Source organism: Apteryx rowi, unplaced genomic scaffold (genome assembly GCF_003343035.1).
Source record: "Apteryx rowi isolate R43461 unplaced genomic scaffold, aptRow1 scaffold_25, whole genome shotgun sequence".
In the NCBI taxonomy this organism is placed as follows: Eukaryota; Metazoa; Chordata; class Aves; order Apterygiformes; family Apterygidae; genus Apteryx; species Apteryx rowi.
In genome coordinates this window covers 1,089,462-1,109,717 of record NW_020448863.1, presented here as the reverse complement: position 1 = coordinate 1,109,717, position 20,256 = coordinate 1,089,462, and the positions used below count along the sequence as shown (strand labels likewise).

The following is a 20,256-nucleotide window of genomic DNA, read 5'->3' as shown; positions in this document are numbered from 1 at the left end:
TAACGCTTTTTTGTTGTTGTTGTTGTTGTTTTTAAACACAGAGATTTGAGCAGCTGCTAAGTTAATCATCTGAAAAAAAGAGTACCTTATTTTAAGAGGGTAAACTTACGATGCTGTTTATGTAAGGTAAAAACAAAAACAAAAAAAMCCCCACAAAACCGCAAGGCATCCTATCCCCCATCCTCTACAATATCACATAAACAGAAAACTAGAACTGATACAAGAAACTCTTCTCCCTTTACATTAAAATTTGGTTCAAAAAGGAAAAAACGCATGAACTGGGTGATACCAGAAGATATATACCCAATCAACAATAAGATCCAAAACCAAGCTATCAAACTACAGCCAACTGAAATTTTTGTAAAACAAAAATAACTCTGAGCCTGAAATGTTTTATTAGGAGTATACTGGTTTGGAAGCATTTTATTAGGAGGATTTGAAAGGCTTCAGGTTCTCTTGCCAATTCTTTGTTGTTGTTGTTTTTTAATAATATTTCAAATTTTATCTTTCTGACTTAGAACAATGCCAAAATTAATTTCTGTGAAACTGTTCAAAGATTGTTTTTATCCAGACTAGAAAGAAAGCAAACTGCATTTTCTCAAGAGTTGTTCCAAAGTAAGTTTTTGTCCTCCAGCCAGATCCAACTTGGATGTATAGGACTTTCTCCAACACTTTTACCATTGGCACTTAACCATGCTTATTTAACACTGTCTGCAAAGGCCAGTTATTTCTGCCAAATTTCCAGTTCCTTAAGCCCTTACGGGGCAAAGATTGAGAAACAGATTATTGGCAAAGCAATGCCAACCAAAAAGTCATTGCAACAATCAAAAATATCAAGCTTCCCCCCCGCCAATGAAATCAACATTTCCAAATACTGATCGACTTTTGACTATTCAAGATGTTGAGAGAGTATATATCTGTCCACAGACCTTTTGTTAAATAAAGCTAGTGCACACACAAGGTGGTGCATCCTGAAGAAGTGGCAGATTAAAACAGAGCTATGCTGGAAACAACAGCAGGTCCTATGTTCTAGGCTTAAAGGAATATCTAGTTTGTGCTCTTAAATCACTACCACGAGACTACTCCCCAAACTGAAGGTGGATGCTATTCACTTTGAAATGAACTGTTCTACTAGTTCAATGAAGAATATTTGCTTGTTCTATAGCACAGAAATATGCCTTTCTCTCACTTCAGAAAATCTATTATTTATTTTTCAGATAGGATTTAAAAGGTTTTCTTTATTGTGCAGCAATCTATGATTTATCTATAATTATTACTAATAGTAATATATTCACAGAGTATCTCAAATTAAAAAGGTTACAAAAATCTCCGCAAATTAGAATTATTCTCTACATGTAAGAAAACTGAAGTGTGAACTGCCTAATGCCACAAAGCAACACAGGAGTAAAACCAAATAAAATCCATCCGTCTTGGTTTGTATCACTTGATATTTCTAGTAAAAAACTGTTTTCTCCCCAAAAGTGATCCTCTGGCTTGGCTTTTATTCTTACTGATGTAGTATATAAAAGCATTTTCCAGTTGGAAACAATAAAAAAAGGATCTCCTCAACATGTGATGTATATGAACAGCTACATTATTTATGAGCTAGCATTTGGGTACATTGCATTTTGTACCATAAAGTCAAGCTATTGAGAATTTTTTTCTTCTTATGTTTTCCTGAATTTTTTTCCGTGTTTGGTAACATCCCATACAGACGACGCTTCAGCACATACTGTTCTAGCGGCAGTGATCAGCTGGACTAGTGGCTCTCTACCAGGAGACTTGACATCACTGCTGAGATAAGACCATATGTCATGGATGGCATAAGGCTGAGCTCAGACTGGAAGTTTTATTCATTTCCTCACAGCTTCCTGAAAGTATAAACAATGGCAACAGCACCAGGCCAAGCTTTTCTCCTGCCTTTCCTCTGTCCAAAACAAGGAGAAAGCACTTTTCCTTCCTGCCTTCTCTTTACAGCAATACTGTGCCTCCAAGCCCAGTCTTTTTTCACCCGCACAGCCCCAGCTCTTGAGCCTCTCTCCTTCCTCTGGGGGGGGGGGGGGGGGGGAAGGAGCAGCAAAAAGAACAGTAGCAATGGCTAGGTAGCTCCCTCTATCTTTTCCAAATAACCTGACAAATACAAGCACAAGTAATATCCTATATGTTGCTAACACAGGACATAGGATTTTAGGCTGAAGTACAAGAAATCATGTATAATACAGGATATCTGCCAACTCTGCCCAGGCCCCTTTGTACTATTCCAGCCTCCTCTGCTTTACTACCTTTTCCCAGAACCACCTTCAACATCTCAGAAAGACGGTGGTGAAAAGGAGAAAACAGGACCAAAATATCAGAGAGAATACAGACCCTGGCTGTGGGACCTTTACTCCTTTCTTTTTTTTTTTAATGACACCTTGTTCAAGTTCCACTTACTTTTATGTACCCTCTAAAAAACTTAAAGAAACTACAAAGTAAAAGCACCAGCAGAAGTGGAATAAGTATGTGAACAACTCTAACACCTACACCATTCACATAAACAGCCATTTTATAAACAGACAAAAACAAAAACAAAAAGATTAAACAAAATTCAGTAGAGTTTATACTATGACAAACCAACCTGTGAAATACTAAGATCACTATGACAACAAGCACAGAGAATTTTACAAAAATAGCTTGAGCTTAGCAGGAAAGGGGTTTTCAGTCACAAGCAAAAGTTTACCATCACCATAAAATTCAGAAGGGTGCTGAAAGACCAGTTTGCTGAAATTCTCTGTAGTAACAGTACATAGACATTCAAGTAGGACCTCTTGCCATGGCTTTACTTACAATGGAGAAAAAAAAAAATCTGCTGAAACCTAGCTTTTATTTGAAAAACTTATGTTCCTACTTCTGGTTATTTTTATGGTAATTAACGGGGGGCCAATACATTCAAAAAGTATACTAAGGAGACTGTTGTCTTGGATTTAGTAGTACACATAAGTGATTCCTTAAAATTTTATAATACAGAAGACTGGGATTCTATTTAATTAATGTACCCTCAAGCAAGTTTGCAGACAATACAAAACTGGGAGGAGTGGCTGATACACCAGATGGTTGAGCTGCCATTCAGAGGGACCTCAACAGGCTGGAGAAATGGGCTGACAGGACCCTCATGAAGTTCAGCAAATGGAAATGCCAAGTCCTGCACCTGGGGAGGAATAACACCATGCACCAGTACATGCTCAGGCTGACCTGCTGGAAAGCAGCTTTGAAGAGAAGGACCTGGGGGTCGTGGTGGACAAATTGACCACTACAGCATCCTGGGCCGCATTAGGCAGAAGGTTGCCAGCAGGACGAGGGAGGTGATCCTTCCACTCTGCTCAGTGCTGGTGAGGCCATACCTGGAGTGCTGGGTCCCATGCTGGGCTTCACAGTATGAGAGAGACATGGACCCACTGGAATGAGTCCAGTGAGGGGCTACTAAAATGATTAAGGGATTGGAGCATCTGAGGAGAGGTTGAGAGAGTTGAGACTGTTCAGTCTGGTGAAGAGAAGACTCAGGGGGGAACAATGTTTACAAGCACCCATCAGATATTTATAAAGAGGATGGGGCCAGACTCTTCTCAGTGGTGCCCAGTGACAGGACAAGAGGCAATGGGCACAAACTGAAACACAGGAAATTCCACTTGAACATAAGAAAACACTTCCTAACTGTGAGGGTGGTTGAACACCAGAAGAGGTTGCCCAGTGAGTTTGTGGAGTCTCCATCCTAGGAAATATTTAAAACACACCTGCATAAGATCCTGGGCAACCTGCTCTAGCTGACCCTGCTGGAGCAGGGGGGTTGGACCAAATGATCTCTACCGATGCCTTCCAGGCCCAACTATTCTGTGAGTCTGTCATTCTATACTTGTCCTCATAACATGTCCCACACTGGCAAACAAATCATCATTGCCTGGAGTTGCTACTCATTTCCAAAAGGCCACTTCCTAATCAAATCTCTCTCCAGTATCTCAGAACAGGAGCCAGAGTGGTTCAAACCTCCCTTTAAAAAAAGGATTCTGGACAAAAATTATTTTGGTTGTAAGACTCCAAAGAAAGCATATGGCTAGAGATGTGCATGTCAGTCTCTCCAATCTCTTTTGCCCTATCTCTGAACTCCAACAACAACAACAAAAATTCTGAGAGCATAATACAAAATCTCTGAAAGTGTAATATAAGAATTTGTAAGCATCTCAAAGAAAACAACTACAAAAAAGAAGTATAATTTAAAAAAGACTATGGGATATTCTTTAGTCTTGATAAAAAACACATCTGACTAGTAGAGAACACCTTACTGCAACAATATACAAGAACATACAATTTATTCCCTCTACACATGCACTTTTGCCTACCTGAAAATTCTTCTATGCAGCCTTGGTAAAAACTTACTAGTTATTGTTATGTACAGTACTGAATTCTTTGTGACCAAAAAGGTGAGGGTTAAAGATAACAGGACAGGAGTTGCACCACATGCTCTAGGCAAAGAGGTTTTCGACACTATTTTCAGAGATTATATATGAATCAAGAATAAAAATACTTAAGTATATTGGGCATTTAAAACTCAATGAGGGTAAGTGATTACGTAAGTTGCTCAGAGATGCTTATAACAAAGAGGCATGGCCTCAATTAGCCTAGAAGAAACTTACAATTTTTTCTTGCTAAAATAAATGAAAATTGATAATGGATAAACTAATAAAGGGAAATCAATGAGATAACCACTCCTAGAAGCAGTGGTACTCAAAGCAAATTAAAGACTCTCGGGGCATTTACTTAATACAGTTGGCAGTCCTATAATAAAGCAAAGAAAAAAAATTCAGACAAACTGGGACAAGTATTCCAATACTCTCTTCCATGATTTTATGTTTAAGGAAATATATTTTACACTTGACAATGATTTCTTACTGTAAAAACTGTAGTAATTTCTTGCACCTTTGGTGGAGGCAATTATGATAGATTTATAAGATTTGGGCACTTCCCTAAATTATTATAAGTTTATCAAATTACATTTATAAATTTTACCTGATGCAAGAAAAGAAAATCCTTTTTACCACTTCACATATTTTATAAACCATTCCCTCTATTTAATCCTGTACATTACACTGACAAGCTTGGCTGATCAAGCAACAGCATGCTACATAGTTTTAAATTTCACGTGGACAGTTGTTGTCCCCTCCTCCGGCAATAAATTACATTGAAGACAGAATTATTCCCTCATTCCAAAACATTATACACTGAAAACTGTTGATTCGGATCAGGTATTTTGGCCTAAAATAAAGATTAGGAAGACGTTTTTCCCCACTGTTTTCGAACCTCCTGCAATCCATTAAACAAGGTAAAGATGTTTAGGAATATATCACCATCTAACTGGATTGGTCACAATTTACACCTCACTTCCAAGTGACCATAGAAAGATAAAGTCACTGGAGCCAAGAACTTTTTTTTTTTTTTAATTTAATTTAATTCACTGAAATCCTGCCTACCACTGTAATATGTAGACCATAAAAGTTCTAAAAATTAGTGGCTTTGAGTGTAATGCTGGAAAATTTCATTAAGACAGACAGTATTTCAAAAAGCTTTAGAGATTTTCATATTAGTAACTAACAGATACCCAGTTGTTGATGTTTCTTCTAAGCACTTATGATTGTCTTCTGTATGTGCTATCAAAATTTCCCATTTAAAACTTTTCTCACACACAACTTGCTAATAAGTCCCATTTGATCATGCAACAAAGGCATAAAAAGCTGAATGTGATAACATAATTATTCCCTTGGCAACAAATTATGCTGTCAAAGACAGAATTATAGCCTAACTCTAAAAATCAGCAGAAGTGATGAAGAAGTAAAATCTAAATATTTTACAAACAACTGAGTGAATGGGAAAAAAGTAATTAGCCATGCTATGAATTGTTTAAAACATTTTTTCATGTTTGATCTCCCTTTCATTTTATGCCCTGTAGAAACATCTAACTCTTCTTCATTCAGAACACTGAAGTAATCTGAAGTACTATTTATCTATAAATTGCATGTGTATCATATGAGTTTGGAAATATGTTATGATTTTGGTTAAAGATAGTAAAATGCTACAGAAATTTTAGTTAGCTTTATTATAGGAAAGACATGAAGAACAGAAAAATTAATTGGAGAATTGCTACTGTATTCTGACAGAAATTTTAAGTTGTTTAACTTAACATGTTAACTTGACATGACATTGCATGTCAAATTTGCAACAAATTAAGATATTTTATGCTACTTAAAAAGATCACGTATAAAATATCCAAATTCATAAAAAGCACTGAAAATCCCTCCCCCCCCCAAATATTTCCAGTTTGAAAGGAGCAAGCGAAAAGCATTAAGAGACATAAACATATAAGAAAGTTGCAAATCCCACCTGATGATCCAAATGTATGGCATTCCTTTGAAGGTGATGTGAAAGAATCTCATTCTAGCAGGCAGCAGTCAGAAGGAAAAAGGAGAGGGACAGAAGGTGCAGAATGCATGAAGAGAGTTTTAAAAGACAAACTAGACAGTGATGTTTCAGTTTCACTTAGAAATAGAATTCTACTTTCTTCTACCTTTTCTTTGTGAACTTCTAACACGTTTTGACCCCGAAACAGAAATGATGATGGAAGTTTGCCATGAATCATACTATACACTATTACTTTCGACTTTATTTTTACATATAAAATACAGTATATCCACCTGGAATTTCTATGTATGACTACACAGACAACTCTAAACCCTTTGATAAATCTGTGTTTTAATCACATCCTAATTTTTGTCCACAGATTACAAATAAAATTTTATCTGATATAATATACACAAAGAATTAAGCTCATTATCTACCACTACTATTGTTTATAGCAAAAACAGGTTAAGAGCCTGTAACTGCACTTAAAACTTAATAAGTGCAATGTATTTAAAGTGTTCCCACCTCTTTGAGCTAAAAACTCAAAGGGTTAATAGCAGAACATCACACACGGGAGGAAACAAGGGCATTCTATCCACACCCATAGGAGTCAGAGAATTTCGCACTAATGGTACAATGCAAACTGATTAATGAATGACTAAAAGTTAGTGAGAATGGTACATGACACACATTGCTTTATAGCTGACCTTTGGGCTGCTGGCCTCAAGTTTTAGCTGCATGAGCTGTGCTAGTGTGTGTTCCCGGATACTACTCAGTTCAGCTTGCTGCCGTCTCAGCTTTATTAGCAGCAGCGTGAGCTCCTCTGGCTGAAGGAGTGCAGTGTGAGAAGCCAAAGAGTGGAAAAAAGGTTAATTGGTATCCTAAACAACACTTGATTAAAATAAGCATTCTTAGTATCTTTCTCATGGTACAGAACTGCTTATACTGATATACCAAAAGATGCACTGTTTTCCCCCAAATGACCACTTTCAAATATTTAACAAAGGGTTAAGTTTTAACTACTCAAAACACATGATACTGCAAATGCCATAAAGATGGCCATAAAGAATATTCTGTATAAAGGACAAAAGAATTTAGGATTTTGCAGGAGAAAGTCTGTGCAGCCCTCAAAACAGATTTTTTCTGACAGGCATATCAAATTGATGATATTGACTTAAGTGAAGGGGGAGATATTCCAACATTTAGCATATCATTATCTGTACATGGACAACTATTTGCAGTTGAAAAAAAAAAAAAAAAAAAACAGAAAAAAGTTCTGTTTCTGCATCAGAAACAAGCATCTTTCACACAAGAAAATAGCACAAGCATGACAAAAATTATTTTCAGTCCCTCCTTCCACAGGTTTGAGGGTAACAGTTAATTTATGATGCATTTCTATGACTTAGAAAGATGTATAATATAGCCTTAGGAAGGAACAGGGAGTGGTATTTAAAACCCATGATTATTTAAATACAAAATCACAGTCAAGTGGGGATTTCCTAGGTAGTTCCACAGAGGACAGTTCAGGTCAATTTGGAAAAATCTGCATGAACTTTCTCTGGGACCCACTTTTATTAGCAACACTTCTAAGGAAGCAAAACACCATTAACATCACAAATATTTTTGTTATATTCCTTGTTTTCTTCTGTCTCTTACACTTCTCCAGAAGTGAATCTTAATAAGAGGTTAAATATTCACCCGGCATTTTGATTTACTGCCACAATTAACAAGCTCTGTGAGTTAAAAAAAAAAAACCCTGCTTGTTCTCTCCCATAGTCACAGAATTTCCCAAAAGCAAAAAAGTAAAGAAGAAAACCTCTAGAGAACAAGAATGTTAAAATACTGAAGAACAAATCTCAATTTTTTGGAATAAAGAACAAAAATATCTGAGAATAAGCATGGCACTGGCACTATTGTGAGCTTATATCAAATTAGCCCACAAGAGGGAGCAAGGGATTTCCACATAGCTTCAGCTGTCAAAACCATTAGCTTCGATGGAAAACAAACACCAAGGCCAAATTGTCTAACGTACAATCTTGTTTTTATTACTCTTTCAGTATCTTGAATTAAAATTTTTAATTTCAGAACGAATCAGCATCTAGACTGCTATACAATACATGTTCAAGTTTTCTCCCAGAAGCAGCGCCAAGGCTGTCAGCGTGAAAATTAGTCTCAATTCAAAGCACAACAAAACTTAAATTTTATAAATAAGACAATTGTGAGAAGCATCTTTGAACAAAAGGAATATTGAATCTGATCGTATTTCAAGATCAAAACTTCTCTTGGTATGTCCTGCAACAATCTGATTTTAGTGCATTAGAAATACATTTTTAATGGTAGTTAAATGAAAAGTTTGCAAGCAATTTTTTTTCCATAGAGGAGCCAACTGAACAGTAATTCCTATCCTTCTCTAGACACAGATAACGTTGCAAACATTTGTGACATGGCTGTAAGTGTTGTGGTTTGTTTTTTGTTTTTTGTTTTTGTTTTTTGAAAGAGCTACCTACAAGGTTTCCTCCTCTGGCTGCTGCAACGCCTGCACTGGTGGCAAGGCTACTGGTATCTATAGGCAGAGCCCGCCACCGCCTTGCACCCTGCCCCCGCTCATCAGCCCGGCACCAGCACCACAGCCCATGAACGCACAGGGGCCACGAACGCGCAGAAAGGCCTTCCACCAGCGTGCGAGGTAAGGCACCAGCTGCTACAGGGCGCCCAAGAAGAAGTCGCAGGGAGTGCCAGAGATTCATGCTGGGAAGTGCAAGGAACAGGGGGTCTGGGCAGCGGAAGGATCAACTGTGGAGCTGGTACCCACAGTAAGATCCAACATCTATACTTTAAATTCTTAACTGCCAGTAATCTAAGCTGGGCAGAGAAAAATTACAGAAACAAGACAAAAACTGTTTAAAAAAATCTAGTAAACTTAGGCCAATGCCTTAGCTTTTGGCTGAGTCATGTTTCAGCTAGTGAGGTTGACAATATTCATCAGCATTACTTTGATGAAATATCTTCAGAGTTTTAATTCCATCACAGACAAATGGGAGCTATCAGAAGGAACATCATGTTACTGAATGGTGTTACAGTAGCCTTAAGATTTCCAAAAAACCAAAAAGTTTATTTCTAGGATTTTCTTAAAATGTATTGGAGAAATAAAAATGCTGTTCTTGGTATATCCCTCTCCTCTCCTCCCCAAATCTTTGTAATGTATTAAAGCTGATTACAAAAGTCCATCTTTCTGGAAGAAAATCTGAACTTAGTGACTCAGTGTCCACAGAATATTCTCAGAGTTAACATAATCATAGAATATCTCTCAATTTGCTTTTAAAATCTCTGCTAATTAAAATAAAGGCTATATTTAATGCAAACTCTGAAAAGAATAAGAATTCAGTGCTGCGTTTTTACATTTAAGGAATTGTTCTTAAAAGAAAAAACACAATAACGGATGTACCAAATAAAAATGCAACTCACTGTTTTGCCTTGGAGGCTCTGAGGAGTAATAGGCTGCAAACTCAGACCTGCTGGCATTGACCTTCTGTCAGGCACAAAGACATGCTGTACAAAAACAGAATTGCATGGTATGATCCATAGTTATTCAAAGAATCAACAGCTATTAAATATATTTAAAAAAAAATCAGTTTCACTGTCATGACAAATTTGTTCTGATTTGTGACAGCTTTGGCTCATCATGGTCTCTGCTGATCTACCAGCTTGGACACTCATCTTGAGCAGTCTACCTCTAAATTTTAGAAATATGCCAACTTTCATTGTTCATTTAATTAATGGTCCTCTCTCATAGTGGCTGCCCTACCAATACACCTGCCTGTGTAAAAGACAACAATTTTAGTTTTTCATCTAACACTGAAAGCCATTTGAAAATCTATAGTCTCTTTATAGATCAGATGGCTTCCAATCTTAAATTGATCCTACTGGTTGTAAACAGTTGGTCTCCTAACTACCCACCTCTTAGAAACTGGTTTGTGTTTTTAAGTTAATGGGAAAGGCTAGTTGTAGAACTGAAAAAGACAAAGTAACTAACATGAAAGACTGAAGAGAAACAGAAGTCTTGTATACAAGATGCTAAATATGAAATGAAATGCTAGCATAATGCATTACACAAGGAAAAAAAACATACCAGAAAGCAAAACATGGCTGAAATGATAAATAAGCACATGCATTGTGATATTTCTCAGATTTGTGAGTAATGTTGATCACTAAATTTTCAATGCAGTTAAGACAACAGATATAAAAACAAAATGACTCCTTTATTGGCAGGGACCTAAAAGCTTTTGAAAAAGAAAGTTGGTAAGCAATTGTAAGATGTTTAAACTGCCTCAAGATGCAGCTTGAAGGGTTTATTTTATTTTATTTTTTTGCCTCAAGACATTCACCAGACACCTGAGCTAAAGATTAAACAAACAGCTTCATGAAACCTAGGAGCATTTTATACAGTTGATTCTAGGAAACCTGTTAGTTTACACCCAGTTTACAGCATAATTTTTATTCAGTTGTCTCCAAACTAGTAAAATAACATCCATAACACATAATGGATACACAGACACATATGGCACTCAGGTTTATGAGTTTAACTAACTTAGTCTCTCCCTTTCACTAATGAAGACTAGCAAAGTTATGCTTGTCAAGCACTGAGGTCATGTGCTTTAATAATCTCACTAATAACTCAAAAAAGGCATCAAAAGAAATGAGTACACTCAGTTTTTGCTGCAACCTAAAGCAGACAAACTTGTGGCTTAAGAACAGAAAACAACAAGCAGATGGAAAGAAATCAGGGACTTTCAGATCTCCTGAAGTTCCAGTTAAAAAAGCTACAAGGGAGAGAGATGTCTGCACATTCACAAACTACCCTGAATAATATATTTACTGTGTCCTTTTCTTCTCTTAAGAGAAATGCGATGCCATGGGCGGCGATATTAGGACAACATGTTTTCATCCAACAAATTAGAAACAAGCTTTTAAGACCTACACAGTTTTTAAGTGTTTTTTTAGGCAAATCTTCCTCCATGAAAACATCACGATGTAATTTAATCTACGTTACAATAAAATATACTACACTATACAGTGGAACATGAGAGTTTTACAGCAATCAGACACCTTCTACTAAAAATCCATATAAGTCTTTTTTTAAAAACTATTAAAACAAATATTTTACCTTAGTATGATGCGTCCTATGTCTGCGATCAATAGTTACATCTCCCCTTTGCACTGGCGAAGACAATTCTGATCTGTAGGTCCGCTGTGGGGAATATCCTTGGAAACCAGCTATTGAACCATGAGAAGGTGAGGTGGGAATTGAATGCATTGCTTGATCAGAAATATTAATCATAGTTTTGGGACTAGTTAACGTACTGTGTCTCGTAAGAGTTGTTTGCTTATTGTAAAACTGACGTTGCTGCCATTCATAGAGCTGCCACATTGTGTCGTCACGCATTGACCTTCGTTTCTCCTCAGCTGTCGCTGGCCCCACGGTTCGGTCATAAGCCGACGGTGTTACGCTACAGACGCTCTCCGGCCGTGCTTTGCTGTTCCTGGGCAGCGTTCTGTAGCCTTCTGGGTACCGGGGTAAAACCTGAGGTCGATGGCTTGGCATGTTTCTTGGTAACGTTTGATACGAGATTATGCTGAAACACAAATTTTCTTTTTATTAGTTGACAACATTAACATGGAAATATAGTTGCTCAATATTTATTTGGTTTATCTAGCTAGAGCCATCTTCTTTTGGAATACCCCAAGGATCATTTTTTAAAAAAAAATGGAAAAAACAAAAAGTATTACAGAATCAACTATACTGATCAAATGCATTATAGTAGCTGAAATCAGATCCTATCTGATCAGATTACCCGCTTGATTGTCCATTTTGTATTTCATCTTTTTACCAGTTTAACAGTGTAGTAATGTCAATTTTAGATCAAATCTTGTAATGTGTCTATGGCTGGCTAGATCAAAGTTTTGAAAGTTTAGAAGTTCTATACTGTTTCCAATAGGAGCTGATATTAAATGTTTTCTTCCTTAAAAGTGAAAATGCTTCCTATTATTTCTCAAAGAAAATCTTGAGCAATTACTATGCACATAAAAAAAAATATGAATTTGTAACAGCAGACCAAGGAAAAACAGCAATAATTGTCTAATAAAATTATATTGTTCAATCACTAATGACAAGCCATTTCATATCAGCTATTCAAATGAAACAAAGCAAAGTATTTCTTTGCATGATATTCTATTGATTTTCAAATCGAGTATGAATTTAAAGCCTTATTCTTTAATTTGTTGCCATATTAAAATCCCTAAGCATTATAGTCTTTTAGCAACTTCTATGCAGCAGCATTAGTTGAAGTGCAAAATTTTCCAGAGCAAAACATCAATGCATGCTTAAGTATGACAAAGTATTTCTTGTCTTTTCAGAGGACAGAATATAGGTCATACACACTGATTCATTCAACCTCTATCTCAAATTCTGATGAGCAGCACTTATTGCCTTTCGCTACTGGACGTATCTGTGATGGACACTTTCCAGAGTGAAGAAGAAAAAATTAATCTCAAATTGGACAGGATTCAGCCATTAGAGGGCAGCAACTTCTAGCTGCACCTTAATTAGCCTAATTCCAGCTGTAACCATAGAACTGCAAGGCACCAGTATCTAAAGTCAATTCTGCCATGTGAATGACTTCAGTGCCACAAGTACTTTAAAGGAGTGACTTAGGGCAAAGGCAAGGTGAAACAGCACTATGTATGCTACATTCTTACGAAAAAACTAGTAAGGAAATCGATGGTGGTAAAACCTACCTTCCACTGAAAATAGTTAAGCTGAGTATTTATGACCACCTGGAACATTTTGCAGATGAAAGCTGCTATAGAGCTTTACAAACAATGAATCTGACTACAGTTTCTGAGGCTTTCCATGAATTAATGAAGTATTATTCCCTTTTTATAGACTGGGCAGCTTGCTACCTTCGCTGAAAATTTGCATTTTAGGGCTTCAAATCAGCAAGGAAGTTTGTGACCAAAAACAAGGAAATAGACTCTTCATCCTATTCTCTTATTGCAAAATCTGCTTAAATACCTCTGAGCTTCTTCATATCATTAATTATAAGGCCTTACCAATGATAATAATATAAACAAAATATAGAATTAACATATGATATACATTTTATAATATTAATATATGCAATATAATATATTTAAAATAAATTTAAGTGCTTATAATTATGTTAATTAATGATAATTATTAATAATCAATGACAATTATAACTTTCATTAATTATAAGGCTTTCTTTCTACCTCCATATTTAATAAACAAACAACCAAGACACTTTGGGGTTCAATTTCTAACTTTCAAAATACTATTTGAGCTATTTACAAATGGCTATGGTGAAGTTTGAGATTTTCATGAAGAAATCCAGTAGTTCGATATACCTCTCTCACTGACACTCCTCTCCCATTTTATTAATTAATGGTCGCTGTAATCCTGTTGCCTTCTTTAAAAATCCCAGGCAACTCAGAGGAAAGCTGCTTGAGGGTCTCAATATGCAGATAGCAATTTAAATTCTCCTTGCAATTCCTTATGTTCTAGGGCATTTATGAAGATATTTCCATCTTTTAGACTACGAAAACTGTAGAAAGCCCAATCACATCAATATTAAGCCTTGTTTTACATCATTTGATAAAAGATTCACCAAAGTCCTGTTGATATTTGTACACCTTATTTTAATCAAATCCAAAAAAAACAACTCTAGACAGCGTTCCAACTTTTGACCGCCTTCCTTGCAAAAAGGAGGCTACGACAGTCATGCAGACCACCAGGCTGCAAAACGTTTCTGCAAATGCCATCATAACAACTCCCTCCAAACGTTTCTGTATGAAAAGAAGGCTTCCACATGAGTTTATAGACTCATTCAAAACACCTTTAGAGGTAGTCTCCAGAGCGTTACTACTGGGCAGCAGCATCTGCCATGGCGCGCCAGTCGGCCTAGCTGAGGAGCCGGCTTGCTGCACCACCTCTGGGGGCTCAGCTCTGCAAGGTTATGGCACCCTCAGGGCGAATCCTCAAAATATTTCTTTGTCCTGAAGAACGTAAATGCCAGCTGGCCCAGAATACAGGACTCACCCTGTGCTTGATTCACACACGAGGCAGAGAGAAGATGAAACCCTGTTGCCACAAATACGGCAGTTACTCTAGGAAGAAGCTCATACGGGCATGGGTGAAGATATTTACTCATAACCCATTGATGCAAAATCAATTCAGTAAAAGGACACTAAAGCAGAATACTGTATTTGTGGTTTACAAAGTGTGCAAGGCTTGTCTTCCTTAAAGCATCAGTTCCTCTTAGTCACATTGTTCTTGCAAAACTAGACATCTATTCCCACAGAAGTGGCAGATAATAGCTTCAAAAATTAAAATCCATGTTACCATCATTAATTTAGGATGCAGTCAGAAACAGCTAAGGAGTCAGCCTCTCCTCTAAAAAAATAGTATTTTTTACCATGAACCATTTTCACTCCAGACTGAGGGTGACGAGCAGCTGCTATTTCATAAATAATTATTTAACTGAGCCTCTGTCTTTTAACATTTTAGTATACTTAAAGTCCTAATTTTTTTTCAGTCTCACACATCACAGAGGTCCAGTTTGGTTCTCAAGGACTCCTCTAACACAGTACAAGTCTGAGAGAGATGTTTTGGAAAGCATCTTTGTGGCAGTAAGCAGAGAGTACTTTTCTCAAAAATAGAAGTCACAAATTTAACAGGCCTTACTAAAAAACTATCTTACTAGCCCCTTTTCCTCCAAACCTTAAGCTTTCAACACAAACTGGAGCTTCTTTCTACTCTCAGTCGCCAACTTCAATTCTACTTAAATTTCTGTCTCCAGTCAGAATCTGGCAATCTGAACAAAATCAAAATTTAAAATTTAAATGAAACCACATTTTAAAGACACCATTACACATTAGAAATTCTGATAATTATTCAATGCCAGTTCCACACATCAGAACTAGGAAGACGGCACAAGGGCAATTAGTTTGTTAGTTTTATGTGGAATTGCAGTTCTAAGTATACTTTTTGTGTAATCGCTGCCACCCATAGTTAAACAATAAATATTCTCTATAACCAAAAATAAAATACTTCTGAATAGTAACATATTGTTAATAGCATTTCCCACAATCCAATTCTCACAGTGAAATCAGTGTGTTTTAAAATACAGCCAGCACAACAGAGTTGTGGTAAGAGTCATCAAAATGGAAGGTGGGAGAGGGATAAAGACTCAAGGTTGTAATGTCCGCAGCTGAAAAACAGCACAGCTATTCACATTTCTAGTGTTTGAATGCAAGTTTTACAGTCCAATTTAAGATATCTAATTGCATCAAAGAGCTTTCTGTTCTCATTACCCAAGCATACAAAATACACAGACGTCAGGGTATGGAAGTTGCTCTCTGCAGTGCAAATTCAAACTTGATCAAGCTGTCTACTTCATGAAACACCAGTTTAACAATTCCTAATTATATTTAATGAAGGCAATAGGGAAACTTTCAACCAATTTTGGCAAGCATAAGGCAGAACAATGTAAATTGTTGCAGCTTTGCAAAACACAAAACAAACACCACTCCCCTATTTTAACATTTCAGGAAAGCAGCTCTTCTGAATTTGAGTAGGTCTTAATCTCTGCTCTGCCATCCACCTACAGGTGAAGTCCCTAGATCTCAACTCTTCAAAATATCTCCTGTGATACCAGCCACATCATTTCCATCTAATGGAATATTATAAACTTTTATGTTTGACCAGTAGAGCTGCTTGTCTGTAAGCTAGGCTGGAAGCAATGTCCCTACATTGTCAAACAGAAAAACTGCTATGGGCATAAGATTAAGTACTGTCAATCATTCATGCACAATTTCAAAGCTTCATAAATAAGCGCTAGAATTCAATATTAGAAGTGGGATATGTTTACTTTCAGGAGAAAAAAAGCTTTAAGCATCAGGTTAGATAAATTTATATAACTTACTTGTAGGTAAAGCTTCTCTCTCTCTTCAATTAAAGCTTATTTAAGCTTAAAAAGCTGCCTAGAATAATTTTTGAAGAATTTTAGATAAAATTCTGTTACAAGATCTTGTATATAAAAACACAGAGATAGAGCAATTTCAAGACCAGATTTTAGGAGGAAAAGGAATTTTATGACTGATGACCCCTTCACTCTGCTAGGATAGAGAAATTTTTAACATCTGAAAGGGGTTTCTGGCCAGTTTTATTTACTTAATAAAGAAGTTACTAACAAATTAAACTTTGTTAGTAATCAGTCAATGTTAATAAAATAAGAAACTTTAATGGATCTGATCTGTTCTGAATAGGCAATTCTTAGAGAGCAATGAATTATATATTCATGCGATATAGACCAATAAAATGTAAAGGAGCTAGCCAGGATGCAAGTGTAAGCACTGTTTAGTAGAAAGCCTAGCTACAAAATAATTACATAGTACTTACCCTCTTGTTTCCTCTTCTTGCCCTTTTCCTCTTTGTATTTTAATCCACTGTTCCAGCTGCAGCATTGAATTGGTTCTCTGCATGACTCGCTCCGACTCCATATGCGACTGAATTGCGTTGTGCTGACCTCCATCTCCCGTGTCTGCCAGGCCAACGCCAACAGCTTTATTTTCAGACCCGTTTAAATGAACTGGCCTGAAGTGTCCAGCCTGAACTGTGCTGGTGAGTAAGGTCCTGTATTCTGACCCCAAAGGATTTTGCTTTACGCTGTTAATTTTTGTTAATGGTTTGTCTTGCCCAACTTTCTGGAATCCATATTTTTCAGCCTCCAAAGCCTTCTTCTCTTCATTTTTGTTTACCTCTTTGTTTTTCTGGTTATTTTGTGTCTCTGGCTTAATTAGCACCCGGTGGTTTGAAATATTATTTGCCTCTTGAGGTGGTGTGTTTTCAGTGCTTAGCTTCTCTACTCTAGAAAGGAATATATGACAAGCTGTAACATCAACAAAACATGCATTAAAAAAAAAAAAGTGAATCCTTTTGTGTTTACAGGGTTGTTTCAGGGGTCACCGCCCAAGTATTTTAAACTAACATCTTGTCTTTGAGAGAAAAATCCAGGACACACTTTCACAATAATCAATGTCAGATTTTTTGTTATGCTTCTCTATTTCTTTGCTATTTTAAAAGTATAACATAAAAGAAATTTTTTAAGCTAGCTTCAAATTAACCCCTGTCAGTAAATGTGCACTAAACAAGAGGAAATAAAGACAGAGTCCAGAAAAGTGGATGTTCAGTTCCCAAAGGGCTGGATATTTAAACAGAAAATTCAGTGACTCTTCAAGAGTCAAAGCTTCCAGATGTCAACAGCCTGAAATTCAGACCATTTTTAAAACAGTCTTTAAAAATGGTAGCACATTATGTTGCTGAATAGCCTGTGATTCACAAAATTACCGCATTTAACATATAACGAGCTCCTTAAAACAAAACAAAAAACAAAAACCCACAACAACTTTTCATGGTCACTGGCATCAGTTAGGTTTCTCTGGTATGTTATCACTTTGGCTGCTCTACATTTTGCGGAAAATAACTGTGGCTTCCCTAATTTTACAGGGGAAAATAGCTGCTGACTAGGGGAACTGTGCCACAAAAATAATGACACATATTTAGAACAGATACTGTTGCACAGTACTTACACAAGTAGTCACTGTATGTAGTTCTATTAGCTACCTTCCTTTTGAAATTTCAAAATGTTAAGAAGCTGTACCTTTTTCAGCACTGGGACATGATCTGAACATCCAGTTCAGATGGTGATAGAAAAGTAAACAAAAATCCCTGAAATGTTTTGATCAACATGTTTGGGGTTATGAGGAAAAAAGAAAAGATAAAGTTTTTTAAAGATTACATGTGTATAAATCAAAACTAAGAACAAATCTAATGCAGTTTAAGGTGACGTCAAATTAAGCTTTCAAACTGTTTTGCATTTGTTTTGCAAATACATTATTTATCTTTATAATTGTGTCCAGTTCCAGTGCCTAGTCTATGCGTGCAAAAGGCCACCAGGTAAACAAATGACCAGGAGCACAAGAATGACCACTTCACTGAAAAATACTCTATTTCCAAGCAGAGCAACTGCATATGTAAAGGTATGCATTTTTGCTTACCCAGCCTTGAACGTGAGGCCTAAACATCCAACACATCTGCATTTCCCCAAGAAATTATTTAAGACATAAATTCCCAACAACTTAGTTATTTGGGACAGAACCCCAATAAATATGTAAAGGCCTGAAGACTGTAAGGTCTCCATAAAGTACTACCCATTGCTAATAAGTCTGGATACTTTTAACTGCATCTCCCATCACCACCCTACTCTGTTGCTAAGAGTTTGCTGTTATGAATCAAGAGCCTCCCGCTGACCTGACAAGTCCATCTCCTGCATCTGGTGTTTGAAGGAAGCTGCACTATTGCAAAAATATCTATCAGACACAGCAAAATAGCCACATTTGCTGCCTACACTAGGTCAGTTGGTACAAAGCACCCATACTGTGTGTGTCAATAGGGGAGTGATTTTTCTCCCCTGCCTCTTCCTGACATAGTTGTAACCTTAGCATGATGGTCCCAATGTACGCATGATACTTGACCACAAGATAAAAGTCTTCCAAAATTCACTCTGTTATTGTGAGTTGTTCAAAACAGCCCTTTTCCTCTAGCTTCTTCCATATTATTCCTGAGCTGCTGACATAAAAGTGCATATGCACATCAAATGAAGTGTACACAAAAACATTCAAATCACTAATCTAACGTGCATATCCTTGGTTACATGCATCAGCATTATTTTTTAAACACAGTATGGTTTTTCTTGTATGGTACTATTAAATACAGAGGTCAGATACATCAGATATATTCTGCCAATAGAAAGGAGAGGGCAATATTTCTGCCCACAGTAATTTTTAGAGAAAAAAAACCCTTAATGTGGAGTGCATTTTTACTGGGGCTTTTGCCGGGAGGGAGAGAGGCTCACACATGACAAGGCTGCTATCCTCACATCATCTTTTCCATCACTCCCAGGTATCAGCAAAGAAATACTATGCTAGTCTCCTACTGCACTTTAAAAGTGTTTTTTCAAGACTTTAAGAATGTTCCAAAGACCCAAGCATTTCTGCCTGGGTTACTTTTCAAAGGTACACAAAAAATTGGCTCATCTCCTCCCTCTACTTCAAAACTGTACTACCCAGTGGTTTATCATACACTAAAGGAATTTTCCAAAGAAAGAAAAGTGGATAGAAAAACTAAATTTCTCACAATTGTCTACCAAAAAAAAGTGTTAAAAATTTCAGCTCCCAGTCAGCACTCTAGAGTTTAGAAATAAATAAGGACTACCTTGGAAACAATCCTGCACACAGGCTTTTATTTATTTTTTGTTTTTTTAATATGTACATCCCTTAAATAGTACCACCCTTATACAGCACTTTTTAAATAAGTGTTTCATGGCAGAGAAACTGTTGCCATTTTACAGATGGAGACACTGTGGTGCAGAGACGGAGAGTGGTTCCTCTAAGGACATTCATCAGCTAAGTGGCAAATTCAAGACTGAGCACAGTGTTCTATCCACAATATCATATTTCCCTCTGTAGATCTTAATTAAAAAACAAAAAACACACACACAGTTGTTTCTGCATGGGATCTCTATGCTTTATCACTAGTTACTCTGGTATGCTTTATACACAGCAGAGCCAAGCATTTATATTTGATGTTCTGTTTGATGCTGTAATGAGTGAATGACTGACACCCAGATTGATATAAATAGACTCCTGGGCTCTCCTTTAACTCCATGGATTAACTCTGTCAACTCAGTGTCA

At 36.7% G+C, this 20,256-nt stretch overlaps 1 protein-coding gene across 1 annotated transcript in view; it reads right to left on the bottom strand.

The window, feature by feature from the left end:
* Positions 1 to 20,256, bottom strand: part of PLEKHA5 (pleckstrin homology domain containing A5) — a 74,340-nt gene that overhangs the window by 33,247 nt on the left and 20,837 nt on the right. The window contains exons 7-11 of the mRNA XM_026066930.1: positions 16,904 to 17,371; positions 11,591 to 12,059; positions 9,892 to 9,975; positions 7,134 to 7,253; positions 6,409 to 6,462 (exon numbers count right to left, since the gene is read on the bottom strand). Coding sequence (XP_025922715.1) covers positions 6,409 to 6,462; positions 7,134 to 7,253; positions 9,892 to 9,975; positions 11,591 to 12,059; positions 16,904 to 17,371 — 1,195 coding nt within the window. The remainder of the gene's footprint in view (positions 1 to 6,408; positions 6,463 to 7,133; positions 7,254 to 9,891; positions 9,976 to 11,590; positions 12,060 to 16,903; positions 17,372 to 20,256) is intronic.